This window comes from Hyposmocoma kahamanoa, unplaced genomic scaffold (genome assembly GCF_003589595.1).
Source record: "Hyposmocoma kahamanoa isolate Upper Pololo Valley unplaced genomic scaffold, ASM358959v1 86, whole genome shotgun sequence".
NCBI lineage: Eukaryota > Metazoa > Arthropoda > Insecta > Lepidoptera > Cosmopterigidae > Hyposmocoma > Hyposmocoma kahamanoa.
In genome coordinates this window covers 8,757,202-8,784,417 of record NW_020654289.1, presented here as the reverse complement: position 1 = coordinate 8,784,417, position 27,216 = coordinate 8,757,202, and the positions used below count along the sequence as shown (strand labels likewise).

Genomic DNA, 27,216 nt, shown 5'->3' with positions numbered 1-27,216 from the left:
AATGTCGGGAAGTGGCCAAATCACCGCGTAAATGTCGGGAAGTGGCCAAATCACCGCGTAAATGTCGTGGCAACCACAATAACGGTATTAACGGGAATCTGTTGTTTTCAGTCCATAGACAATATAAATTAATGGTTACTGTGCAAAAATGAAAGTCTTTGGCAAAAAAATTTTTGGTTAACAGCAGAGCGGCGCCTCCACATACCAATACAATACATACCAATACATGTAGTATTGGTAAAAGACGCGGATCTCCGGCGATATTACAGTTTAAATCTGCAATAAATAATTTTTAGTCTAATAGATTTTGGACTCTAAACTTAATAATTAACTAAAGATAATGTTATAAATTCAAATTTATTTGTTTTGCGCAAATGAAACATCAGAACTGATCTTTTTTTTATTCTAATGTAAGTGTGCAGTTGACCTCCGTCTCACCTGATGGAAAGTGACGATGAGGTCGACCATAAAGCATGCACACCTAAATAATGCCTATTCACTCTCGCCTTGAGAAGGTCCAAGTTATAACGTTCAGGGAACAAGTCTGCAGGCAGGGAATTCCACTCCATAGCCGTTCGCTGTATAAATGTGGAAGCGTAACGCTTCGTGCGAATCTTTGGAATATCCACAACATAGAGATGGAAGCCAAGCCTACGCCTAGACGCGTATGCGGTATGTGGGATGATGGAAAGGGGAAGGCGGAACTGAATCGTGTAATTCCATCGCGCACTCTCCGTGATATATCCTGTAAAATACCGCTAAGCAGGCAACTTTACGGCGGTGTTCATGGCTCTGCGGCTTCGCCTCTACTAATTCCGAGTCACCTATAAGCCTCTTGACACGCTTGTCAATTGAATCCAACGTGGCCAGTTGGTATGTAGCAGAGCCATCCCAAAGGTGGCAACAGTACTCCGACAACATACACGTTCGGACTTGTGCTTAATACAGCTGAAGCAACTGTGCCGATGTGAAGTAACGCCTCACCCTGGAACGGATGCCAAGCTACCTGGCTGCATTTGTGGCCATGGATTCAATGTATCTGCCGAAGTTCAGATTGGGCGACAGGTTTAAGTAGCTAGAGATGGTCGGCTATGGGTATGGGTATATCACGAAAAGTCTGAGTCAGCTCAAAGGGACTACGTTTAGTGGAGAATAGACACGCGTTTTGGTAGCGTTAAATTTTACGAGATTGGCATCGCCCCAAACGGAGACTGCCTTGAGCGTCAAACCTAAACAGCTAACCATGGACTCTCGACAAGACTGGATTTCCTCTCCACTGATCCTTGCATTGGTCAAGTACCTATCTACAACTGTGCTGTCATCAGCATACGCGAAGGTACCTGGAATTAACATATCATTGATATGCAGCAGAAAGAGAGTTGCAGACAGTACGGACCCCTGAGGAACTCGGCATCTATCGCCATATGTTCGGTTGAGTAGCCACTCAAGAAATCTGAGATCCAATTGCAAAGGTATTTGCAAAGGTTGAAGCTTGCTTAAAAGGCTTGCGTGCCAGACCCTGTCGAATGCTTTAGAAATGTCCAGACACAGCAAGTGCTTCGCCTTGCTTTTCTATAGCCTCACTCCATATGTGACAGGCATACACAAGAAGATCCCTGGTAGATCGCCCTCGTCGGAATCCATACTGGCGATGACTGAGGGCAACATGTTAGTTATGTAGAATTTAATATTTGGATACATTGTACAAAATCTTTTGTATATTATAATAATAATAGACATTTATTTCAGGCATAAAAAACCCACATGCAACAAAATCATTAAATATGTATAAATAATAAATTACGATACATACTTAACAGATAAAACTTTTACAAAATTATGCCATTGGATCAAAAAAAAAGCAAAAATATAAAATAAAATAAACTAGCCATCATCTAATGTTGACAGTGCTGTGCACGTTAATCCTGTGCCGAAAAATAGAACTGGTTACACATAGCATTGTGACATACGTACCACCTAAGATAATGTAATTACTTACAGAAATCAGCCATATCAACTTTTGATATTATGAAACTGACCCTGATGAGTGGGTACTAAAATTAATTTTGTATTTTCAGGGCACAAGGACAATCATAGATAATTTAGATACTGGTTCTTCAGTAACACCAATCCTGACTGGGTATGAGGGTTTCCTTGATTGTTACAACACCACAATAGCAAAGGAAGGTGTAGCAGGTCTCTACAAAGGCTTTGGAGCACTGGTGCTGCAGCTTGCAGCTCATTTAGCCATTATCAAACTGACTACATTTGTAGTGACTGAAGTGTCCAATCTACTCAAACCAGCCAAATCTCCCACAAATTCTGATGAGTCGGCACATTCACAACCAAAATACCTATTCAACTAATCTGTACTACATATGTCAGACCTATGTGTGATTTTAAGATATGTAAGTAATCTAAAACTCCTGGCAATTATTAAGAATTTTTGATAGTTGTTTGAATAAAGTGTTGAAATTTATTTATAAAATGATTTTATTAGCTTTTAAGTGTTACAAACCTAACCAAGCTCACGCTGATTATGGTGGGTTTCAAAATGCATAGGGATCTTTAGCAGAGCAGTATATTAGCAAGTATTTTGTTATTTTTCATAAGATGGCTAACATTGTGTTAAAAGTTAGTTGAAGTAGCTTGAACATTTTGTAAGCTGTTTTACAGCCAAGATGGAAACTCAAATAAATCCAGTAAATAAAGTTATTCAGTATATAAAAAAATATTTTTATTTGAAGAAAACTACTATTTCCATTTATCAATAAAATTGATTATTTAACCATGTTCTAGTGTGACAGCACGTGTCTTCCTTTGAGGATTCTACGCATTATGATCTTCCGACCGTTGGGTGTCGACATTCTGTACTCCCAGCCATGGCGGCGCACTCTCTTTACTTCACTTGGTCGCGGGAAATAACAACGTACTTTCGTTCTAATAGCTGACATCAAAAAGCTTTCTGGTTTTACTAAATTATTCATTGATACCGTTGATGCAACAGTAGGCAAACTTTGCCCTAAACGCCTGCAAAATAAGCATGCAATTTATAAATTAAAATTGGTTGTAGGTTATGAACTGTCAGAAATTTTGTAACACGTAGAAATTTACTTTAACGGCTGCAATACGACGGATATTAAAGCTGACATGTTTCGACAGATTAAAAGTATATGTTTTCAATCAAATCTCTCCGTAACCCGAATAATTATTTGAAGTTCAGATTCCTTTTTTTCCATCCTTTTCACAAATTAGAAACTTTAGAAAGTCAGATTTTGACATGTAATGTTCTTTTTTTTTGTGTTATTGCTTTGCGTAAGGCAATTCTTAAATCATTCGGATACTGTTGGGAAATTTTTCCGAAAAAAATTAAGTGGAGATTTATATTTACCTTTATATTTTTCGGGAATTGAATGCCGAAAAATATAATTTCAAAGGCTCATATTATGTTCTACGTTTAGAAATATCTTTTGAAGTTATGATTAGCTTGAATTATAAAATAAACTTGTAAAGCTAAAAGCTATAATTTATAAAAAAACGAGATATTTTAAAACTGCGATAAAAACCTTTTTTTAATGGCTCCATCGATTTGTTCAGTCACTTCAACTTTTGAAAGAAAAATATCCGGAAAAAAAATATTTTTTTAGGAAAATATAATTTTTCAAAATGGAAAATTTTCCACACATCACTATAGCCGAAGCCGGTCTTTCGTTTTAGTCTATGACTCTTAAGTCCGGTGACAAACATTAATGATGAAATAATGGCAACATTTATTTGAGTGCAACGAAATTGTCGATGAAAAGTGGATGGAAATAATATGGCGGACAAAAATAACAAGGGCGCTAAAAAATTTTTTATTGTATCCATAATCCCTTGGAAATAAGTGATTTATTAGGTTTTCTTATAGCAAATCGTAGTTCATGTAGTACATTCTATGTTTTAAATATCGTATAAATGTAAGTAGCCTTTATGGAATATTTGTAAACATCAAGTAGGTTTCGTATTGCTATTCCTACAGAAAGTTTTATTTTTCTCGTTAGTAAAATTTTTTTACTACTTTCTAAGCATGTTAATTATATTGTTTATTGTGTTATTTCACAGCTAGAATGTCGGCGATAAAAGTGAATTTTGAGATTGGTCACATAGCTTCTCTTAGATCCAAGAAGACCCCAGAAGGTTTTACTCATGACTGGGAAGTATTTGTGCGCGGCCAAGAAGGTGTTGATATCAGTCACTTCGTTGATAAAGTGGTTTTTCACTTACATGAATCTTTCCCCAAACCCAAACGAGGTGAGTACATAAATTTACTTATTGTCTTGCTAAAATTTCGATGTCCTACCTAAATTTACATTTCTCAAGTACTTACATATTCTAAAGAAACTATGTAGCAAGTTCCCTTTAAATTTTTTTTCAAATTTAATTCAATTTGCATTGAATAATTCGTAAATAAATAGTTTAAATTTATAATAGTATTATACTACATATTAAATTTTTGTGTTTTGAAAAATATTATCATCCACTATTAAATATTCTGCTCTATAATTTCCTTTTCTCATTTTCAGTTGTGAAAGAACCACCCTTTTCTATAAAGGAATCTGGCTATGCAGGATTTGTATTTCCCATTGAAATATACCTAAAGAATAAGGATGATCCCAAGAAAATTAAATTCCAGTATGACTTCACATTACAAGAGAGTGGATTTCTTAAAGATAGATACATTTTCCAATCTCCAAATGATGATTTCAGAAAAAAACTTTTAAAAGGTGGTGGTATACAAATAAATAACAATGCATACTACACAAACCCCGATCAAGAGAACAGAAGTAGGGACTCCTTTACCGATGATAAACAACATGTTAGCAAACCCAAGCTTTCTTCAGATAATGTTAATAAAAAACATAAATCTAAGGAACACAAGGAGGAAACTCCACATAGAACCAGCAGTTTTGAAAGCTTATTTGGTGCACCTATTCAGAAACCTCCTAAAGTTTCACCTGACCCAAAAAAAATGGAGAAAAGTGTTGTAGTACCCCTTAAATCTGACAAGAAAGATAAAGAAAGATCTAGTTCAGATAAAAAATCAAAACATGAACATAAAGAGACTAAACAAGACAAAGTTAAATTAAAGGAAGAAAAAGATAAAGTTCGTGATAAAGTAAAGAGTACTAGTAAAGATCAAGAGAAAATTAAAGATAAAGTAAGCAAAAGACCAACTGAAAGGCCACCCTCACCTGATGCAGTTAAAAAGCGTTGTAGCAGTCCAAGCCGAAGACCATCAAGTCCAGTGCCACGAAGTAACAGTGCATCAAGCATCAAAGAAGAGTTTAAACCTAAGCATAATTCTGAAAATTTTGAGCAAAGAAAGTCGAAATTTGAAGAGAAAATACCAGAAATAAAAATTGAAAAGGAAGTAAAAGAAAAGAAGAAAAAGGAGAAAAAGAGTCATGACAGAGATAAGGAAAGAAAAGAAAAAAAAGAACATAAAAAGGACGGTCATAAATCTAAGGACTCACCCAAAGAGCTGCCTAAAGAAAGCCCTAAGGAAACACCTAAGCCTAGGGAAACTCCAAAAGAAAAGGAAACTATAAAAGAATCACCACCTGTAAAAGAGAAACCTGCAAAATCGGAAAAAAATAATAAATTTTCTATTGAGAATCTTCGGAAATCTCCACCACCAGAACTTGAACCTGAAAGAACTGACAGTCACAAAACAAAAGATAAAGCAGATTTAGAGAGAAGACACAAACATAAAAAAAAAGATAAAAAACGTGAAGAATCTAGAGAAAAAAATAAAGATTTAAACAAAGAAAAGAAACATAAACGTGACAAAGTTCGGGAAGATAAAATAGAAATTGAGCAGAGACCAATGCCTGTACCTAAGGAACGGGTGTTGCCTGAACCAGCATCTCCTATATCCATTGATACAGCCTCACAATGTAGCTCAAAGAGTGGTCTTAAATCATCTCACATTGGAACTGAAGACATAAACAGCAGTCACTCAGACTCTGAGAGCTCACTGATTGTAGAAGAGGAGGAGGAGGTTAAGGTTAAGATGGAAAATCCTTCCCCCGAACCAAAGCGAGAACCATCACCTGAACCAGAACTGGGACCAGAAGTTGAACCAGAACCTGAACCGGAGCCTGAGCCTGCTGCAGAGCTACCGCCCGCTCAGGCCAAAGAAAAATCTAAGAAACACAAAGACAAATCTTCAAAGAGAGAGGAGAAACGACGTAAAAGAAAAGCTGCAGAAGAGGAAGACGTGGTAAATCGCAAAATAGCGAAAATTGCCGAGTCTGGCCCCTCGAATCACGATAGCGAACGCGGCGAAACCAGCGGGTCAATATCTTCAGAAACTAAGGTCCAGGACAATGGTGTGTCCAGTAGCCTTGGAGAGGATGCTGAGCCTGGAGATATTTCGCCTGACTACATGTTGCAATTGCGCAACCTACAGCAGCGCATACTTATGATAAAGAATAACGAAGATCTCGAAAGGGTTGTTAACTTGATAGCAGAAACAGGCAGATATGAGGTGACAACGCAAACCTTCGATTTTGATCTTTGCTCACTCGACCGTTCTACAGTACAGCAGCTTATTCAATTGGTAGGGTGCTAAAGGCACCGTTTTGTGTAAATAGAGTGGTAATGAAACAGCTATGGGAGGAGATATAACAATTAAAGTTACTGTTATAGAGTATAATAAGGTACAAAGTATAGGGCGAACTAAGCCAGCTGATTTGTATTTTGAAGTATGTTTATCATACACAAAGAGAAACTTATAATGATACCTACTCTCGCCACTTGAGTTTTAAGTGCAATATATAAAGTTATAAGACTGTTAAAAGATTGTTAACTAATGTATATTTTGTACATTGTTATATAAATCTATTAAAATTAAGTTGATTGCATTCTGAGTTTTTAACTCTTGTAACCTGATGTGGATTGTAAAGTTTAAGGATAGCATTTTATTATTACAAATATTGTTATATCAAATGTACATTTTAATGTATTTGGTTTTATACCATAATATTATGGAAATGTTGAGATATTGTATAAGTGCACTTTTAACTTCACTTTTAGTTATAAATAAAGCATTGTATGTTATTAGTTTAAGGTACTGTAATTTACGGAACATCACTATTTAGGTAAGTTTTACTTTATCACAAGTTTGTGATGTCTAAAAATTGAAAGTTTCTTTCAAAAATTCATGAATTTAAGCTCATTTCCACTCTTTTGATCTAAATCTGTATAAAAGCGTTTCTTAAATTAACTTATTTTTATTTATCAGCTATAATAGGAAATAAATAGAGAGTGTATACTATAGTTTTCATTTTATTCCTTTTGTTTTTAAGGAAAAAGGCACAATATAAATAACAGACATTTTATTAGAACATTTATTTTATTCCAATGAGATATGAAACATGAAACCAAACTAACGCCATCGAATAAAATAATGTAGGTATATGAAGTAAACATAACAGCTTTAAAACATACACATAAAATGAAATGTGATTGATGCTATGAAATTTCCAATTAATGAAGACATCGTTAACTAAAGTATTTCATGTTAAATAAAATATGGTTTACTACCGATTATTTAGTAAAAACGTATACGATATACGAATAGGGTGACAATATCGTGCGAAAAACCAACGTAAATGGTAGATATTTCCCTTTACCTGGCATTTTATGCTTATTTTACGCTCCAGATATTTTGCGAGCATTTGTCAAATATTCCCCAAGATGTTGCAAATCCATCGTCGAGAGGGAAGACCGTCTGAGTATTCCCTTTGTTGAAGCCAAGACCCGATAGCGATGAGCCCGCGTTCATCTTTTCTTGCCACTTTTGTGGGCCGTTTGACGCCACTTTGAATAAAAATCGCCAATGTATTCAACGGATATACCCGCTGCTTGCGCTGCACCAGTTAGACTGAATTCTTTATACTGCTCGTCATCTTTGCCAGGTTCATTTCCAACTAGCAATATAAGCAAAGGAGTCGATTTTCCTTGTAATGAACTGTCAGGATCACCGTTGCCACCTTGGGCATGTTTCTCGTCGGCGATAAAGTGGTTGCAAAATTCGAGAATTTGTACAAAGTTGTGAACATGAGGTGGAGCCTTCCGTGGATATTTTAGAAGTGGTAGAGGCTTTGACTGTCCTGGACGCTGAGCGCGAAGAAAACGTGAACCACTCTTCAGCTGCATTTCGAGCCAGCGGATAGCATCTCGTGCCGTGCTATGGTCGCGTTTTAACTCGTCTAGTTCCTGGAGGACTGAAAAAAAAGAGAAAATTTAATAAAATAAAAGATAAAGTGTTTATAAAGCACACCTCAATAAATTCCTCATTGTGACTGGAAGCCTGTGCCCAGCAGTGAAACTGTATAATAGGCTAACTAATGTTACATAAAGTATAGTAAAGTTGATCATTGGTAAAGATCAGTACACTTACCAACAGTAGGCACAAGAAGTATAAAATTTCGTGTGCGTAGTAGTTGCTTGACGCGGCGCAGATGGTCGTGCAAGACGGGTGCGTCGAGCGCGAGCAGCACTGGCGCGGGCGCCACTTGCCCGCCGGCGCAGCGCTCCAATTCGCGCACGCGCGACGCCAGCCATAGGCGGCCGAGCCGTGCCAACAGCCCGCCTTCTCCGCCGCCGCCTACACCGCTTCCGCTTTCCTCCTAAAGTATTATCGTATTAAAAATTTTATCTGATAAAAAGTGTCAAAATTGTTTTCCAAACTGATTAAAGAAACTAATTCTTACATTTGGCTTTTTGGTGTTATGCCACTCCCTGCTTCGCTTGTGACTTATTTTAGTATTTAGTTTGGGGCGCGGAATCTTTTTAAGATAGTATATCTTCATTGTTCTGTTGTAGCGTATCCTTGGTACAATCTTGGCTATTTGATTTCCAAAGTCGATAAAGTTCAAAATTCGCATGATATTCTCATCATAGGCAGAAGGTTTGTATCTATCCAGAATTTGCCATTCGGCGGCGTCCTTGTCGAATTTGCAGATGTTCGTGCCGCGTAAGTTGATATCTTCAGGCAAAGGGATACTTTTATACTCCAGTTTTAAATTTTTTGCAACCTTCTTAGCATAAGTTAAGGTTTTACAATTATCACGTATGAGGTTTTCAGTGCTTTTGGGATTGAAGTTGTGTGTAAAAATGTTGAGTAAATCAACCACACATTGGAAAAGTGACTCCCCACTGTCTCCACAAGATAATATGAGATCCTTCTCTGTGAGAATCCAGTCTTGAAGCAGTTTTATACTGGGCAAAAAATTATCACCCATTAGAAAATGCTGAATTCCTATTTCATTAATTTTATTGCTTTTTGATGGTTTTGAGTAGTCTGAATCGTTTGTTTTGTTTCCATTGCTTTCAGTTGGTATTTCATAATCAAGTTGTTTTTGTGTTTCTTCCAAAGTTTCTCCATTAGCTTTATCGTCTTTTAGTTCTGTGTCAGAGTCACTTATAGAAGCTTCACTTTTAGAATCATCTTCAGAATGATATGAAGACTCTGACAGGTTTTCTTTGCCTGCACAAGACTCATCGGTTTCAACTTCACTGCTCTCTGTATTAGCATCGCTTAAGTCGGAACTCTCCGATGATACCACACGCCGTCGTCGGCGACGTTTAGGAAGTGCCTTTTTAATGGTATTTTTTGCATCACCATTTTGTAATTTTTTTAAATCTTCATCAGAGAACTCTTTTGCAACCTCTTCGTTATTAGTATCCAATGCTCCATTTGTTACAACTTCATGATTGTTTAAGCCATTCTCCAACTCAGTACTTTCTTCCATTTTCTCTGGCTCAGGATTTGGTGGAGGTACTCTAGGTTTGTATTCACAAGCAGGATTTCTAAATCCTAAAGCCTCCAATTGTTTTAAAAGCTTTTTGAGTAGTTGAGACAATAGAGCCAGAGTAAATGCTTTACAAGCGAATGCTCTCTGTTCATCTATTTCAATTATTTTTGCCATAGTGAACAGACAAATCTGCACTGTCTTGTGCACTAGATTGCCATTTAAATAAGAGGGATTCACATTTTCTTCCTCAATAGCTTGCAAGTACTCATTGTAATTTTTGTTAATATCAGGCAAGGGAGTCATAGTGAAGTCCATAGCTATTTTAAGTTGTTGAGCAATGGTATTGCACCTTTGTGGGATATTTGTATCATTTTTGTTGAGATACCATATTTCAATCAATGAAAGAAAATTGCCAACAGTGTTTTGTAAATGTTCAGATTGTGTCAATGTGTCAGATTCATTCATAGCTTCAGAGAATTGGGTATTCTTTTCAAATATTTTTGATAGGTTGCCCATAGCTCCTTCAAATGGTGACACACAACTAAGGCAGTGAATGTAATAGCAGACTGAGTCTAAATTATAATTTTTATCTAAGTACAAATTTCCCAGTTGGTTGTATGGCATGCCAGAAGACATATCAAGATGTGCAGCTTGAAGATAGTACCTAGCTGCAATGGATGGATCAAAAGTATGAAATATTTCAGCTTGGTAGCGACTAAGATCACCCAAATATATCAAACAGGTGTGTAAAGCTGAACGGCCAAACTGCAATTCTTCATCAGATGGAACAGCATTGTCATCAGTCTCCTCATCAGTAAACAGAGGTATATAATCCAGCTCTTTGAATAGGATCTTCATTTCTGACTGAATCTTTGTAATAAAGTGATGGAAGTGCCCTATACCGCCCACTATATGAATAAACAGGCAATTGTCATTAGCATGGTCAGATTCCCGGAGTTTTTTAGCGACACTTACAGTGTCATAGTAAACCTTCCTCCACAGCAATTCAAGTGATTTTTTCCCGTGATTAATTGGATCTAGAAAAAGTAACTTCTCACAGTTATCCCTAAGTTTTTGGCGTTGGATCTCAAGTTTTGTAGAGAAGAGGTCATTGATTGAATGGCTTGTTGCAGTAGCCTCACCGACGCGCCTCGCTACGTCACTTACGTATCTGCAAAAACAACAAGTTGTGATATATTGCGTAGTCTCGTACAAGTCAGTTACTTTTTCCATACATGTTCATTAGTTGAAATCTGTCGCCTTTGACCTTAACAAATATAGAATACTAAAGTAACTTACTAAAATATGACCTAAATTATAATTGTTTCGGTAATAAATATAAATGACTAATCTAAGTTACCGATAAAGTTTCTTAGCGCGTTCACCCTGCTCGGCAGTTTTAGCCTCCAAATTTTCATCACGCCCGTTCTTCATTTTTCAAGTCATTTTATCCACTTGTCAAGATGTAGATTTAAAAAATTTTTCAAACGTCTTCTTGGTATTTGTGTTACATTTCCAACCGTTCATTTCCATAGCACCATTATACACATTTGATAAAATTCAAGATTTTTCTGCGTGACCGTATGACAGATGAACGACGACATAACAATCATAAACAAAAGACTTGTTGTTATCATATGGACATTTTTTTTCACTACCGTACGGCGTCAGTCAGGTTACTTACGTGACGGGCTGACCACGTAGTTCACTAAGTAGTCTGTGGACTGACCCACAGACATATGTTATGTCTATGGACTGACCGAAAGCAGCAGTAGCAAGACTCGCAAGATTAGTGATTGTTTTCAAAGGCCAAGGGTTGGGTCATGGAAAAATTTCCATTTAAAAAAATTAATTTCTGAATATTTTTTTACTTTGACTGTTGACACCTGTCAAAAGTTGATGGATATTGGATAGTGAACAAAAATTAAAAAAAGTGACATTGGCGACGATTGCCATAATTTTTATCATTTTGTTTTTATTTAGTCATTTAATTTAGGCTACATGACCCTTATAATAAATACGTTAGGGACTAACATACCCACAATATAATTAATAACTAACTACTCTTCACTTGTACTTGTATGCAAATGTGTGGCGCAATCTAGTGTCAGGTAACTGGTGGCGGACTCGCCTTTATATTCCCTTCGGCTAAAACTCCTCCTTCATGAAGGTCGACAGATGTTTGATCGGTACTCTCACCGCAAACGAATTAAAATTCACGTTGTGGCGGGTTGCCAATCACTCGATCCTCCGCAATCATATGTGCTGACTCGACTCTACCGATGGATGCATTTGCACCCCACAACGCGTGTTTACCTACATACCAAAGCACTTGATAAGACAACTTATGGTGTTATCTGAAGCCTCTAATCTACACTGCAACTTGGCCAGGCTTGACTTCAGGAAAGTAATATCCTTCAGCAGACATTGACATCGACGTGCTCGAACGTGATTGAGGGCAGCTTGTGCAACTCCTTCGCCACAAAAGTAACCCGTCATCCAGGTCAGTTTTCTTCAGGAGTGTGATAATATCCTTGAAACTCTTCACGCCTACATCCCTCCGGCAAGATGGCATCTGTTTTGTCGAGCCTCTGGAACAACAGCATCTTGCCACTGGAGCTAAAGTCGCAGCTCCTGATTGGTCAACTCAAGGTCAGTGATATCGCGCAATGCGTTAAATTGCGGCAATTATATTGCCAGAATTTGTGCATTGTGAATCCACCTAAACTCTAAATTGTTTTTAGCTATACAATTTTATAATTCATGCTCAATAAAACTTTAAGAGATATATCAAAACGTAGAAGATAATATGAGCCTCCGAATTATATTTTCCAATTTTTCAGAATTTTTGCTTGAAAAATTTTTCGGAAAATGATCCAACAGTTAATGTTGGATCATTTATTTAGTTATTGGAGGTTTTTCGTTGTTGTGAAATCATTTTAAATCTCGTTTTTCTACGATGTGGCCTTTAGCTAGACAAGTTTATTTTATAATATAATTCACGCTAAATAAAACTTCAAAAGATATTTCTAAACGTAACACGTAACATAAGACGTCGAAATTCTATTTTTCCAATTTTTAAAATTTTCGGAACTTTTTCCACTATTTGAAATTTTTCGGAAAAGTACTCAACAGTACAACAGTATTTGTTCCTCTGTGGAACCATAGACAAAAATAATGACAAACAAGAATTGACATTGATATAGTCGTCTGAAATCAGAATTTTCAATAATTTACGAAATTTGGGGCATTTTCTAAGAATTTTCATTTTCTATGATAAAATCCTACAACATTGCGTTATTAATTAACTAAATTGATAAAGCTTTGAATACGTAAGTAAGATTTTTAAATACATTGTGGTTATTTTCTCATTTGTAATTTATGGCTTGTGGTAAACAAAAAGAACGTTGATTCATCTTGCAGTTAACAATGGAGGCTCCGCCGTGCGTATTCCTAGGTATCAAGGTGAAACCAGGACCTATAGAACGGCACAAGCTGGACAATTTTCCATTAGACCGAACAGTAGACAGTTTGAAGTGCGAAGTTGAGAAGAAAACCAATCTCCCCTCTTCATCGCTAGGTAAATATCCTGCATAAATGGTGTTTAAGGATAGCTAAATTGATTTTGGTTTGATGTTAGAATAGCTGAGGTCGAAGTAGGATGAGGGAAGGGCACATGGCTATGAAGTTTCAAAGTTAGGATATAGAATTTATCGTTCCCCTAACGAACAATAAAACGGCCTCGTGAACTTCATAAACTCTAATATTTTATAATAATGATATGTACAAAATAATTCTGACAATTTTCAATTATATTGTTGGAAAACCTTTTTGCTGACATTATTTCTACGCATGTTTGTGATTGCAGGGGATAAGACTGATGGCAATTCATATTCAGGGTTTCTGAGTAGGTTCAGCTTTTGCATTGTAAATAAGTACAGTCACAAACAACAAGACATGCCTTGTTCTACCACTAAAGCTGAATACTATGCTCTTGTGAGTTCTGTAAAAGTGGCAAAATTTTTTAAAATTTTGACTGACAATGGAGGCGTTCCACCATTCCATTGGCGCAAGGATGGCAACTGGTGGTACGGGCCCTTTTCCAACCACCATGTGTGATGGTCTATGGCGATCATGCAATAATTGAAACCATTACAACATGGAAGTGGGCCGATGATGCCGATATGCAGATAGCGGAATCGACTGGTAGGTTTATCAAACCTCCCTACAGGTGATTTAACATACCGTGATACCTTACTTCTTTGGCACTGAACGCAGCAATGTGCCCACTCGCGACTATCGTTGTTGATGCTAGGCCATACGTAGCGACTTGCTGCCAAGCGCAAAGATGCCCGTGCACTAAGGTGGCCGAGGTTATGGCAACGGTCGAAAGCAGGTCGTCGGAACGGCGAAGTGAGGTATGGTCGAGGTCACCCTCGACTCGGTTGAGGTATCATATATTAGAGTGATGTTGGTGCCCGGGTTCAAAACCGGTTCCAATTTTAAAGCTGATACTTCTTGCACTTTTGCCAACTCAATCTCATATTTGGACGTAGTTAAACAAAAAGGAGCCAACGCACATCCAGTCACTTTCGAGATATGGCAGTTTGAAGTTTAAAAGTGTTTCTCACTCTCGTTTTATTTTCATAACTTATAATGTCACGTAACTCCAGAGATATTTATTTATGTTTATATATTCGATATTTTTGCTGATTGAAGAGGTCAGACTTTCAGAACCGTTTATTACATATAACTCATTTTTTGATAATTTTGTGGATTGGATCCTTTTTGCTTTACTACGTCCATTTGAGACTGAGCTACTGCGGCGTATCTCGCCTCGATGCGGGGTAAAGTATCCGCGACGACGTTATCTTCACCCTTAACATATTGAATGACAGTTGAAAATTGGCTAATAAAAGATAGCTGGTTCAACTGCGGTGATGGTAATTCTTCGCGACGTTGTACGAAAGCGTACAGCAGTGGCTTATGGTCCGTATATATAGTCACGTGTTGCGCTTGGAGAATGTAGCGAAAATGTTGTACACTTTCGTACACCGCCAGCAATTCCCGACAATAAGCAGGCCACTGAGCTTGTCGAGGAGTCAATTTTCTGCTGAAGAACGCGAGGGGCTTCCAGGCATCGTCTACCTGTTACTGAAGGCAGGCACCAACATGGACACGGGATGCATCGGTAAATAACCCAAGGGGTGCATCCATGGTCGGGTGTTGCAATAATGTGGCACTAGATAGGCTGGCTTTACAGGCTTCGAAATGCTCCAGATGCTCCGACGTCCATGAGAATGGTTAAGCGCCTTTGCCATTGGTAGAGACGACAGCATTAATTAAGGGAGCCTGAAATTTAGCTGCCTGAGGAATGAAACATTTATAAAAATTTAACATGCCTAGAAAACGGCGCATACTGTACTGTTTTGGGAGGAGGAAAATCTACTAGCGTTTGGATTCGTTCTTGCGGACAGCGAGTGCCATCGGGAGTTATAACGTAAACCCAAAAATCGGGCCTATCTTACTCCAAAATTGCACTTGGAAGTATTCAAAACAACACCATAATCCTGAAGACGCTGGAAAAGAGTCCCCGTGTGACCTTATCGATGAACCTTTGAAAGGTTTGACCCGCATACATCAAACCGAAGGTCATGAATGGGAATTCGAAGAGGCCAAAGGGAGTGGTAATAGCCGTTTTGGGATGTCCTCTTCTGCCACCGGAATTTGATGATAAGCCTTTACCAGGTCAAGGGTGCTGAAAACGGTGGCTCCGCTGAGGCTGTTGGCAACGTCATGAACATGCTTCACCGGGTAACGATCCGTAATGGTGTTCTGACTGCGATAATCGACGCAAGGTCGCTATCCTTTTTCAACGTCCAATGAAGCGGAGACGGCCGCAGCCTATCTGAAGGTCTCTTGCAGTACCGGAGCGCACCATCTCTTCAATTCCTTTTTTAGCGTCTGCCAGTTTTTGAGGGGTAAAACGAGGCCGGCAAGAAACTGGTGGGCCATCTGTGGTTTTGATGTAATGCAGAGTGTTTTGCTTGACGACTCTCGGAAGACCTGGCGGTTTGGTAATTTCCGGGAAGTCTAAAAGCAGGCGTACAAATTCATTGTCAGAAACCACAGCCTTAACACTGAGTTGAGTTGTATTACAGATGGAGGCAGGAACAGAAAGTCCGGTAGAACCTTCTCGTAACAGTTTGTTGCGGCAGTCCGGGAGTAGATTAAAATAGGCCAGAAAATCGGAGTCAATGATAACTGTCCGACATCTGCAATAGTGAAATTCGCGACGGTGACCGAGATTTAATGAAAATGTACGACTGCCATAAGTTTTTATACTGGTGCTATTGGCGGCACTAAGAATATAATTGGAAACTTTGCATTGAGTTGACAGAAGTTTCCGAGGGAAATAGGAAAGTTCAGTCGGTGTCAAGCAAGAATTTAAATTTGGTTACTTTGTCAGTGACAAACAGGCGCCGACTAGTGAATTGGCTGTAGCCAGCTGTCGCCATTACCGTTGACTGCTCCCTTGGTTTTCCGGAATCGAATCTAACCAGGAGCACGGCCGGACACAAATTGACCGCCTTGCCCTGGTCCCGACGGTGGTACCAGCACAAGCCGTGATGCGTCGCGGACCTTAGTCTAAGGCAAGATCGGTGAGACCTGGATCTTGATCGCAAATGGCGTGTAGACAAAGCCGCCACCTGCTCGCTGAGCGCCTGCAATTGAGCAATGATGGGAACCGACTCATTGTTAAAAGGTGCGGGGCGATCACGCAGTTGAGTCACGCAGAGCAATTCGGAGGGTTGGTTTTCTTACTCTTTTTTGCATGTGACTCCCCATTTTAAATATAGACGTCTCGACAAAGGCTTTTTCCTTTGCTTCCATAACTACTTACATAAATCATATAACAATTTATGAATACAATGTTGAGTATTCTATAAAAATTGTACAAAGGCCAGAATCGAGTTTTTCGACTGCAAGAACTTTGTTACATCCTCGATGACAGGTAGCAAGTGAAGCGTCGTTCAGGTCTGTATTGAAATGCTTGGTATCCAGTCTTCTATTGATGATAATGAAGAAAAAGATTATGTTACTTGTCGAAACATCTTGGAAACGATTGTTGGTTCAAAGAAGAAACTTCTTCAATATCCGTTTCATATGCTGGAACAGCTTCAACATGGTCTTCTCACTTCCAGAGGACTTTTCCTTTTCACTATAATCTTGTATTAATAAGTGACGTAACGTATCTATAATAACAACAAATAAATACCACTGTATGTAAAAAACATGTGAAACAAAATAGTATAAAGTGTTCCGTTACTACTAACCATCGTTGTTGCGACGAGCCATCGTTACTAGTACGGTGCACATAGACTTCCTACGCACTACCATCAGTTGCATGGGCAACGAATTGTCTGAGATTACCCGGGAGTTGAAAAGAATATGGCCACGCGTGCAAAATTTCCCACGCTTTTTACGAACCCGTGTCGTCGGTTCGGCGAAGGCTCGTTAAGGAATTAGTAATATCTAAAGTTAGCACGCTCGTCTATATTTAAGCATATGAGGGGAGGTCCAAAAGTCCGCGGAATGGAGGGGGCGGGAGCCCGCTAATTACGCTTGCTTGATGTGGTACTAATCAGATACTCATTAGGGGTATATATATCAAGCTTCACCCTTTTAACTTTATTAGTTTACGAGATATTGCCCTACAAACAAGTAAATCCGGAAGAAAACTGCAAATATGTAGCAAATCGGGTTTCGTGCTGTCATCAAATTCCTTACCAAGCAAGGAAAACCTCCTCAAACCATTATAAATGAGATGGAAACTGTTTATGGGGATCAATGCCCTGGTAAAACAATGATTTACAAGTGGCACGGTCTTTTCAAACATGGCAGAGAATCAATTGAAGACGATCCTCGCCCAGGACGGCCAATTGAGGCCACCACATCAGACAATGTTGGAAAAATCGAAAAATTTATATTGGAAGATGCCCGTCTGAAGAAGAAACAGCTGTCTGCATTAGTCCTCCTACACGATCATCTTGGCATGACAAAAGTCAGTGCAAGATGGGTGCTGAGAACGCTCACGCCGCCTCAAAAGCAACAAAGAATCGATGCATCAAAGCACTTCTTGGAGCTGTGTGGCGCAAAACCTACCCCAATTTTGGAGCAAATTGTTACTGGAGATGAAACTTGGGTTCATCACTTTAAGCTCGAGTCCAAACAGGAGTCAATGCAATGGCATAAAAAGGGTACACCACCCCCTAAGAAGTTTAAGGTGTCGGAATCGGCTGGAAAAATCATGGCTACGGTTTTTTGGGATTGTGAAGGAATTTTATTGGTTGACTACAAAGAAAAGGGGTCAATATAACGGGAGAATATTACGCAAGAACATTAGAGAGACTGAAGGAAGCTGTCAAAGAAAATAGGCGGGGAAAATGGACAAAGGGTGTGTTGCTTTTGCAAGACAACGCACCGGTTCACAAGAGCAATGTTGCGATGGCTGTTCTACACAAGTGTGGCTTTCAATCGCTGACCCACCCACCTTACAGCCCGGACCCAGCCGCCAGCGATTATTATTTGTTCCCAAATTTGAAAAAAGAATTACGTTGGGAAAAAATTTCGCGACGATGAAGAGGTTAAGGCAGTAATTTTAGCTCATTTTGAGAACAAAGAGAAAAAATATTTTTTCGATGGCATAGAAAAGCTAATTTCGAGATCTAAAAAATGTATTGAGCTCAAAGGTAATTATATTGAAAAGGAAAAATAGCCTTATTGTTTTATATTATTTACAACCCCTCCATTCCGCGAACTTTTGGACCTCCCCTCGTATGTTATTTTTAAATAACATTAAAAAATTATTGCATTGTACTAATAGTAACTGTGCTACAAAAGAAATAAAAAAATCTAAATTTTACTTTGGCATAGTGAAGCACAACACAAAAAAGCTCCATGGTTGTACTTATAAGAGACAAGTTTCCTGTAGCTATTGGTAAAAATGGAAGTAAATTAATTTGCTACTCCGCAAACCCAATTATTTGATGCTAATATTTAACTTCCTTCTAATTTTTAACTTCCATCATACATCAAAATTACATAATATATGTGAAGTGATTCGACAATATTATTCCTATGATCACGTACACGCCCAGTGTACTTTATAATGAGAATTTCACATTCAAATTTAGCGCAATACGTATACGTGTGTATATTGTACGTGACCACGGGTATCTACACAAATACGTTTTTCATACCGAAGGCATACTTGCTTGGGCCTGAAGCATTTAATTACATTCAGTACAATTTAACGTACAGTCAACAGCACATCCAGCTATACACTTTAGTTCGAATATCGCCTCCAGTGCAATGGAAGAAGATCAGCCAATGCATAGCTTGACATGCTACTTACTGGCCGTACATTGTTAAGCACTTTTTCCATTGTAGTTTGCTGGGACTTAAGAGATTATAAGATAAAATTACAGAAACAGGAGATTCCTCTTTGTACACTGGGATACTTCATAATACTCATTTTTAAAGTGGTTGATTCAAATATGGATTATCAGTAGGGCTAGCACGACGGTGCGACTTGCGTGAGCTCTCACGCATTCTTTGTAAAGTTTAAGTTCATTAATTTATTATTTCTTTGGGTTCAGAACCAGGAATATAACGCACTCTATAAGTATGTCCCACTTTCAAATATACAGCCTGTATATATATTTGAAAACAATGCAATGTTTTGAGAATGGTTACATAATTATGATAAAATCACAATCCTAATAGTGTAAATTTTAATGCAATTATAAATAGAAGAAAACACTAGTGCTGCTATGAGAGTGGTTTTCCATTTGTTTTTTCTCGCTAGGCGTGTATTATAGGCCGAGTAGATGATATCTCCATAAAACACGGGTTATCTTAATTACTTCTCTTATTATTCTTAATTTTAGAACCACTAACTGAAGGAAACAATAAAGGATAGTTATAATTAATTAAGATTCAAAAATATCGTCCACCAAACACGTGGGTGCGTGCGCACGTCAACACGACCCTACGATGACAACCCGCTCAAGATGGCCGCTTCCCCAGTGCAGAAAATTATTTACCTACTACTACTACTACATACAGCAAGGCGCTATATGCCCACGCACAAATGTGTGCGTGAAGGCAGGGTTACCCATCACTTTCTCACATTATTACGTTACGTGTGGTCAGAGCGGCAACATAGCGAAAATTCTGACGCGAATCTGTTATCCATGATTATATTATAGATTTTTGTTTTTTTTTTTGTAATAATAGAATCCTAATAATTAAATAAATACTTGTCTATTAGGTATTTATATCGATATATTATTCTAATTAGAGTAATATTGAAGATTTTTTTCAAAAATATATTAAAAGCACTTAAAATGTTATATTTCGGACATAAGTAAGGTAACCAAGGTATTTGAAATAGCTTGTCCAAGTTTGGTTAATTATTAGATATATTCACTACCTACGTAATATTTATCGGCAATACGAATAGGAATTTGGGAAGTCATGGCGTCTCATTATATTGATATAATAAAGCTGTATTTTTTGTAGATACATATATTACTCTGCAGTAAATAAATGAAGAAAAGAATAACTGAATGAGTCTGAGAGTCGTATTCCAGAACTCTACTCAATACTCAAGTCAGGATTTGAGCAGACTTGAGTATGGTTTCAAGCACTGGAAATACGACCCTAATGGCAAGGACTTGAGTATGATTTTTAGTGCTGACTGCAATACTCAAGTCCTGACTTGAGCATTGAGTACAGTTCTGGAATACGACACTCAGACAGTTTTTTTTACTTACTTCGTTTCATCTTTCGGAAAATGATGATAAACAGCCGTACACAAAGTCACAGCACAATTCACGACCATTATAAATAGTAACGTAAAATGATGTTTTATATTAACGTACAAGTTTCGTAATGAATAAATGAACTATATTCAAATATCAAAGCCGTCTTCGCGCGAAAACGGCTCGCCGGCAGCCTTGTTGTCGTTCAGTCAATGTGACCGGCAATGTGCGGGGCGTGGTGCGGTATCTAAAACTAGGGAGGGGCGGAGAGTGACCGTTCTCTATTCTTTATTCTCTGCCACTGCTTGGTGTTCGTTCTACTATTGATGCTAGGTAGCGCTAGAATCGTTTAAATGACGACCATCGATTAGATGTGATGCCACTAATCTCCTACTTTGCGAAATACTCCTACATTTCAATATACGCGACTGTATCCCACAATCTCGCGATTAACATTTCTCGTACGAGACATCGTGAATAGTGTTTACGTTGCAGAGTTTTAATAAAGAGTCTATGTAGGCAGCAATACGGTTCAATGTTACATCAACAAATTTTTCAAATCTCGTCTCGCCCATCCTCGTCAATCCCCACCATTTCCACCGAAGATGCGCTAGGAGAGAATTGATATTTTGCCATACAAGTTTTAAAAATCATCTAGCCTCTTCTCGTCTCGTCTCGCCTTGCCGGTGGAAATACACCCTGATACTGCTATTCTCGCATAGAAATCTCGCGCCCTACTGGTGACTTTTCACAACTTTATACCTTAACTTGCAAACTTTAAAATGCTTCTCCAAACAATTTCAAAAAAGTTACCTTTGCCCATTTTTCCTTTCGTCCACTGATATTACAAGTATATATGCATACATACAGACAACTTGTCGTCTGTATGACTAAGGGAATAAAAGTAACCACATCACTTCTGCCTTTGCTTACTCTCAGGTGAGATTTGACTTGCACAACTAAGAATATACACTTGCAATTTATTATTGTTGTAATTTGTAATGTAGTGAGTGATGTAATTGGTGACCTATCTCAGACACACACAGGATTTATAGAATTTACCTGTGAGCTATTGTTGAACAGGTTTTGTTACATTTATTCGAAAGCACATTTCAAAACACGATTTTTCGTGTGTAAAACACTTTTCTGACATCCTGACAATTTATTTGCTTCCTAATTCTTATTTTCTCAACATGTTGTTTGACGAAAGTAACAATTTGAATATAATAAAAAAAAAGCAGAACTATAATATCAATTGAGTTTTGCATATCTGGATTTGACTCTTCAATAGTTAAAGCAATAAATATCACCACTAATAAATAGTTTTACGAATAGACAATAAACATTATGGCAAATGAAAATGGCAGACAATGTGAAGCCATTATTATAATTAAAACTTTGGTTTATTTTTAAGAAAATTAGATAATGTAACAATAGCCTATTGTTACAGAATTAATACATCATGGTAAGATCCTTAGAGATCAAGCAACACTCCAGGACAGTGGAGTAAAAAGTGGTGAGATGATCCATGTGGTTAAGAAGAAAGTTCAAGCATCACCACCATCTCCGACACCATTCACAGATGCTGAATTGCAGCAGTTGAATGCTTCATTGAGGACTTTAGGTTGTACCCCTAACGCACCTGGGTGGACTAGAGCTATGCAGGTTAATACATACATCAAAACCTTTCATTTTCTTCAGCAGTCATCTAGGTACCTTCTTTGAACGGCATTGTGAACAGAAGAATAAAGTTAGGTTAGGTCTAGTTTGAGCTTCTGTGTGCTAAATTATTATTTTTCAATACTACCTGCCATTATTTTTAAATCAAACTTTTTTCAAAAGTTATTCATTTGTTGTTCAAATATGAAGTAAATAAATGTGAATATGTCAATAAATACTTATACTGACTTGAAATTTATACCACTGACTTATAACATGTATATTTACCAATATACATTAATTATTACTTTATAGCTTTTAAATGACGACGCAGCAATGTCCGAAATACTTGAACAGGCTCCAGGCCTAAGTGAAGATTGTGTAGCACTATCTATCCTTCACGAAGTGGAGTTGCTCGCAGCATTAGGAGCAAATCTACAGACAATGAGACGAGGCGCTGAAGTCCATCCGCATTTGCCCCATGCGCTACGTCACTTGACGCGTTTAGTACGCTCCAGGTCTAATACTGCAGCAAATACTGATAATGGTAAGTTCAATAAGATGCCTCTGCACCACCCACCAGCTCTTATACCACCTATTATCTTGTGAAGGAAATTCCCTCATATATTGTAAGGACATAAGGATGTCAGATCAGTCAACATCAATTGGCTGGTGCCATGTGTATTTGTTTGTAATATTTTCCTGATCAGTATAGTACATGAGTACAACAAGTAAATGGTACGTCTACTGGTGTCAGAATAGCAAATGAATGAAGAAAAATTAAACTGACGTGTCAACAGAAACAACACAGAATGTTAATAACATAATATTACTGTTAGTCAGTTGTAAATAATGCTAATTATTTTTTGGTATTACAATAATTGAATATAAAACAGAAGATACATTCATTATTATTAAATATATTAATTACTCCTGGTATAACATATCCGTATTCAGCTGTTACCAAAGCGTACACTACCAGATAATTAATATTGATATCAGATCTATTTCAGCGGAACCAATTTCCGAAAATATAGGTGTAATATACTGGTAGCTTCGCATGTACCGCTGCTGTAGCTGCTGCAAAGTTAATAATCACGGGTTCCTGAAAATACCTATATTATAAGCCTTGGAAGCGACAGGCTTTGCCCGTACCGTATCTTAGTCCCCAGGTCTTTTCTCTATTCATATTCAAGTAATCTAACGCACCCTAAAGTACAAGAATATGTTGCCTCTATCTGATAATCCAGATGCCAGAGATTTATGTGCTACATAATAATTTTTTTTAAAGCCCTGTCCCACTGCTGGGCAAAGCCCTCCCTCTCCTCTCTCTACATCTCTCTGTTTTGCGCCACTAGGGACCAGTCTTTTAGGTGCGCGTCTAGCTCGTCTCTCCATCGACGCTAATGTATACATAAGCACGCTATACAAAATTACACAAAACAAAATGTTTCCAAATAAAATCGTTTGCCAGGACAAAATGCCAAGTATATCGAAATTATGCCCGATAGAGGGAACGAATTTCAGTTTCAATGTTACAATTTATTTTTCATGTCAATTTGTAGTTCCTACATCAGGATTTGCTTATTCACTGGAGGCTTTATCGGACGACGAGGAGGCTGAGGAAGAAGAAAATGAAGAAGGAGAGAGGACACCCATTACTCAGGAGCAGCTAGCTGCAGCGCTACAGGTTGGTGTTCTGTACTACTTGCCTCACATATTGCAAAAGAACTTCGCAGTAGTATATAATAATGGCTATACGGTTTTTAAAAGTGTAACCACCCGTTCACAAGGTGGTTGCGTTTTTGTAGTATAAACGACGTTTTATTCCCTTTCGATCGATGGCGGCAATAAACAAACATTAATTGAATTTTTTTATTCCATTTTTTTCCACTGGCAACTACTGGGATATTATTTTGTATTAATACAGTAATTACATATGTCTTAAGTAAAATTAAGTACATTGTATTCAACCTACAAGCAGATATGCAAATATTAATGGGATTAAATGTTTAATCTCTATACTTTTGAATTAATGTAATGCATTTGTAAATTCCAAGTATTCTTTATACTATAGAAGCAATGTGTCGTCAGTCGAAGTCATTTTGTCAATTGTAATTTAAAAATAATGTCCTTGTAACAATTTTATTTCATTTGGTAATCTATTGAAACTAATTATACACATGTTAAAATGGGAGTTCTATGCGGACAGCCAGAGTGAGCAGACGTGCCACATGCGCTCCCGAGCCACTCGCTAGTCCCGAACCTTATTTTCTACGTCATTGTTCACCGCGTCTATTGTCCCTACCCGCGCGCGTTGTCTTACCGACAGTCAACTATTACGAAACTCGAATTACTCAAAACCAACACACTAAAAAGAAAATCTAAAAGTACCGGTTATCATTGAAAGTGCTTTTTCAAATAGTGTAAATAAAAGTGCATCAAATTAAATACTCAAAAATAACATCCTGAAACCAAAATATAAAAGTGTCGTTTACCAGTAAAACTGCAATAAACTGTATATACGTTGTGTAAACGTGGTTCGAAAAGTCTGCACTTTTCAAACTTTTTGTGCAAATCTCATCTACAATTAAGAATAAGAAAAAGAACCTGCTACCACCTGCAACCTGCACGCAACACACACGCGAGACCACAAAACCCGGTGAGAGACACCCAAATCTTTTCTTTACACCAACTGCAGGAAAGATAGAACCAATGGTTACTAGTTAATTCTCCGACGCTTTCCTATATCCACTACTTTTTTATCAGAGACGCCGTTCAAACGCGTGAATCGACGATTTCTGTAAAGTAAGTTATGTGCTGTCCCATACATTTCGGAACCAGTGCGTTATAATCACACGCCAACCATTTGGAAAATTAAACGAGACTGTCTAGGTATTAAAAAAGTAAAGTATAGCTGACAATAGACACTTTGCCCCCCTATATCGGTTTTTCATGCAAACTGTCAAAATAACCATATTTCCCTTATAAAAATAAAGCTAGACGTAAACATCCAATAAAAAATCTTCAAAAGAAAACACATAAATATAAAGAAATAAATATTCCATCTCAATATTCACGGCGGGTAAACCCAAAATCCAAAAATTAAAACTAAGTTCTACACGTGCACAGCTGCATCATAAACAAATTATCCAAAAGAACCGACAACAGTAATACAACACAAGTCATGCAATTTACCCTAAAGGTCCCTTAACGAATTTCGAAACCCAAACATCTGCAAACAGTTTTTCAAATACAACAAAAGAATCGACAATCAACTAAACGATCCACCATCTGAACGAAGACTAAAACCCAAAACTGGCTAAAGTGTCATAAAACATCTGCTACTAACAACCCAAAAACACCAAAACTGGAATCTAACCTATGTACTAACCTAACCTTTTTTTTTTAACGGTGGAGAAATGCTTTATGCATACGACCGAGCTGGGGAGGCTCGGAAGTTATGTGGGACTCTCCCCCCATACCGCACTAAAACTCCACCGGCGTTGCCCGCAAGGCCGGGTGTCGTGTGTGCCGTGGAATCCCGAAGATTCGACCACAACAATGTACTAACTTAAACTAGAGTAAGCTCTTTTCCACCGGTCAATCATAAAAATAAAACTATATAAATAGTGGACATCCCAACAAATACCTCAATAGTTCAAGTGCAAGCGGATGGAAACTGAGTTATTCTATAATACCTTTGACCACCACGCAACCGTAGCTACAGTGAAGATAAGGAAAAAGTCCTACGCCATATGTACTTTATGCAACAATACCAAGATGGACAGTGGGGAGGAACGGATATTTTAATAGCAGTCGCTGAATTCTACCACATGGATGTCAAAGTATATCAAAGAAACAATACTTCAGCACCTTCAGTAATTTTCACTCCAAAAACCAATGATGCAGTGGATAGCATCAACCTTACCTACAATAGAAACCACTACATAGTCCCGTAATAAGTCGGATCTCCGAGTACTCTCCAACACAATACATGACCGATAACGCCCCAGAAGAACAGTCGGATAACACAGTCACTCTGAAAAACTCGCTAGAAAAAATAAAAATAGCTACCTGGAACGTACGAGGTGCAGCTACGCCAACAAAAAAGCAAACAGATGTCCAATTAGAAAACAAAGGAATTCACATAGTTTGCTTACAAGAAACATGAACACGGGAACATATACATCAAAATATTATAACTGGTACCTGAGCAAGCAGAAGAAAAGCCGCGACTTAGCAATATTGGTACGAAAATATACTGATCTTCAAATGAAATCTATCACAGAAGACTACCAGAGAATGACAACCACAATAACTGGAAAACACACTAAAAAATGGTACATAATCACGGCCCACATACTAAACGCTATATCCAAACCACCGAAAGCATTTTCAGCACTCCAAAAACTCATAAAAAACTGTAATATTTATAGGCAAAGACTGCTCGAAGGGCGCAGAAAACTCTAAACTTACCTCCAAAAACCTATTTCATGAAACAACCAACGACAACGGCGAAATGCTCCTGAATCTAATCAAAACAGAAAAACTCAGACTTGTCCAACGTCATTTGGCCAAAAATCTTGCAAAATTAATTGGCAATCCGGAACCAGACTTTCACAGCTAGACCATATTATCACATCTATAAAACTACCTCCCATCTTCAACTTCATTGCAGGTGCACATGCTGAGAACATTACTGACCACAGAATAATTTTTAGCGAGGTAAACTACCAACGACTGAAATCGAAAACACGTAGCATACATCAAAAGATACAACCACCGACAACAAAGAATTTAACCACAAAAACTTTGACTATCAACAGCTACAAGGAGAGAATACGGCAACCAAATTCAAAATGAAGTGCGGGAAATACTTTTTGTTCAGGACGAAAACGTGTTCGCGCCCATGTGATTTTTAA

At 37.9% G+C, this 27,216-nt stretch overlaps 5 protein-coding genes across 7 annotated transcripts in view; 3 read left to right on the top strand and 2 right to left on the bottom strand.

Moving 5' to 3' along the window:
• The window catches only part of LOC113234667 (solute carrier family 25 member 46-like), an 11,324-nt gene extending 8,388 nt beyond the window's left edge, over positions 1–2,936 (top strand). The window contains exons 7-8 of one of the 2 annotated variants that reach the window (XM_026470090.1): positions 2,079–2,408; positions 2,800–2,936. In XM_026470090.1, the coding sequence (XP_026325875.1) occupies positions 2,079–2,366 (288 nt within the window). In that variant the 3' untranslated portion in view covers positions 2,367–2,408; positions 2,800–2,936. Of the gene's footprint in view, positions 1–2,078; positions 2,549–2,799 lie in introns of those variants that run through there. The other variant, XM_026470087.1, reaches the window with a different exon arrangement.
• LOC113234668 (39S ribosomal protein L34, mitochondrial) lies at positions 2,684–3,223 on the bottom strand. Its single transcript, XM_026470091.1, has 2 exons — positions 3,115–3,223; positions 2,684–3,030 (listed from the first exon to the last, which is right to left on the bottom strand). Exons 1-2 carry the CDS (start codon positions 3,150–3,152, stop codon positions 2,796–2,798), a joined length of 273 nt encoding a protein of 90 aa, XP_026325876.1. The 5' UTR covers positions 3,153–3,223; the 3' UTR covers positions 2,684–2,795.
• A 596-nt stretch (positions 3,224–3,819) lies between these two features.
• LOC113234725 (protein ENL) lies at positions 3,820–7,176 on the top strand. Its single transcript, XM_026470185.1, has 3 exons — positions 3,820–3,956; positions 4,102–4,290; positions 4,563–7,176. Exons 2-3 carry the CDS (start codon positions 4,107–4,109, stop codon positions 6,611–6,613), a joined length of 2,235 nt encoding a protein of 744 aa, XP_026325970.1. The 5' UTR covers positions 3,820–3,956; positions 4,102–4,106; the 3' UTR covers positions 6,614–7,176.
• A 232-nt stretch (positions 7,177–7,408) lies between these two features.
• Positions 7,409–11,364, bottom strand: LOC113234681 (protein SMG5). The gene is made up of 4 exons (XM_026470114.1): positions 11,164–11,364; positions 8,760–10,974; positions 8,447–8,675; positions 7,409–8,270 (listed from the first exon to the last, which is right to left on the bottom strand). Exons 1-4 carry the CDS (start codon positions 11,235–11,237, stop codon positions 7,825–7,827), a joined length of 2,964 nt encoding a protein of 987 aa, XP_026325899.1. The 5' UTR covers positions 11,238–11,364; the 3' UTR covers positions 7,409–7,824.
• A 992-nt stretch (positions 11,365–12,356) lies between these two features.
• The window catches only part of LOC113234642 (ubiquitin-like protein 7), a 28,293-nt gene continuing 13,433 nt past the window's right edge, over positions 12,357–27,216 (top strand). Inside the window, exons 1-5 of one of the 2 annotated variants that reach the window (XM_026470039.1) lie at positions 12,357–12,455; positions 13,227–13,383; positions 22,083–22,297; positions 22,607–22,838; positions 23,857–23,981. In XM_026470039.1, the coding sequence (XP_026325824.1) occupies positions 12,372–12,455; positions 13,227–13,383; positions 22,083–22,297; positions 22,607–22,838; positions 23,857–23,981 (813 nt within the window). In that variant the 5' untranslated portion in view covers positions 12,357–12,371. Of the gene's footprint in view, positions 12,456–13,070; positions 13,136–13,226; positions 13,384–22,082; positions 22,298–22,606; positions 22,839–23,856; positions 23,982–27,216 lie in introns of those variants that run through there. The other variant, XM_026470040.1, reaches the window with a different exon arrangement.

What these genes read in the sequence shown, in the direction of transcription:
- LOC113234681 (XM_026470114.1), bottom strand. Translation starts at nt 11,237, where the DNA reads ATGAAGAACGGGCGTGATGAAAATTTGGAGGCTAAAACTGCCGAGCAG. An exon ending in ATAACACCAAAAAGCCAAAT is followed by an intron (nt 8,676 to 8,759) that starts GTAAGAATTAGT and finishes ATAATACTTTAG; the next exon opens with GAGGAAAGCGGAAGCGGTGT. An exon ending in ACTTCTTGTGCCTACTGTTG is followed by an intron (nt 8,271 to 8,446) that starts GTAAGTGTACTG and finishes CTTTTTTTTCAG; the next exon opens with TCCTCCAGGAACTAGACGAG.
- LOC113234725 (XM_026470185.1), top strand. Translation starts at nt 4,107, where the DNA reads ATGTCGGCGATAAAAGTGAATTTTGAGATTGGTCACATAGCTTCTCTT. An exon ending in TTTCCCCAAACCCAAACGAG is followed by an intron (nt 4,291 to 4,562) that starts GTGAGTACATAA and finishes TCTCATTTTCAG; the next exon opens with TTGTGAAAGAACCACCCTTT.
- LOC113234668 (XM_026470091.1), bottom strand. Translation starts at nt 3,152, where the DNA reads ATGTCAGCTTTAATATCCGTCGTATTGCAGCCGTTAAA. An exon ending in GTCGTATTGCAGCCGTTAAA is followed by an intron (nt 3,031 to 3,114) that starts GTAAATTTCTAC and finishes CTTATTTTGCAG; the next exon opens with GCGTTTAGGGCAAAGTTTGC.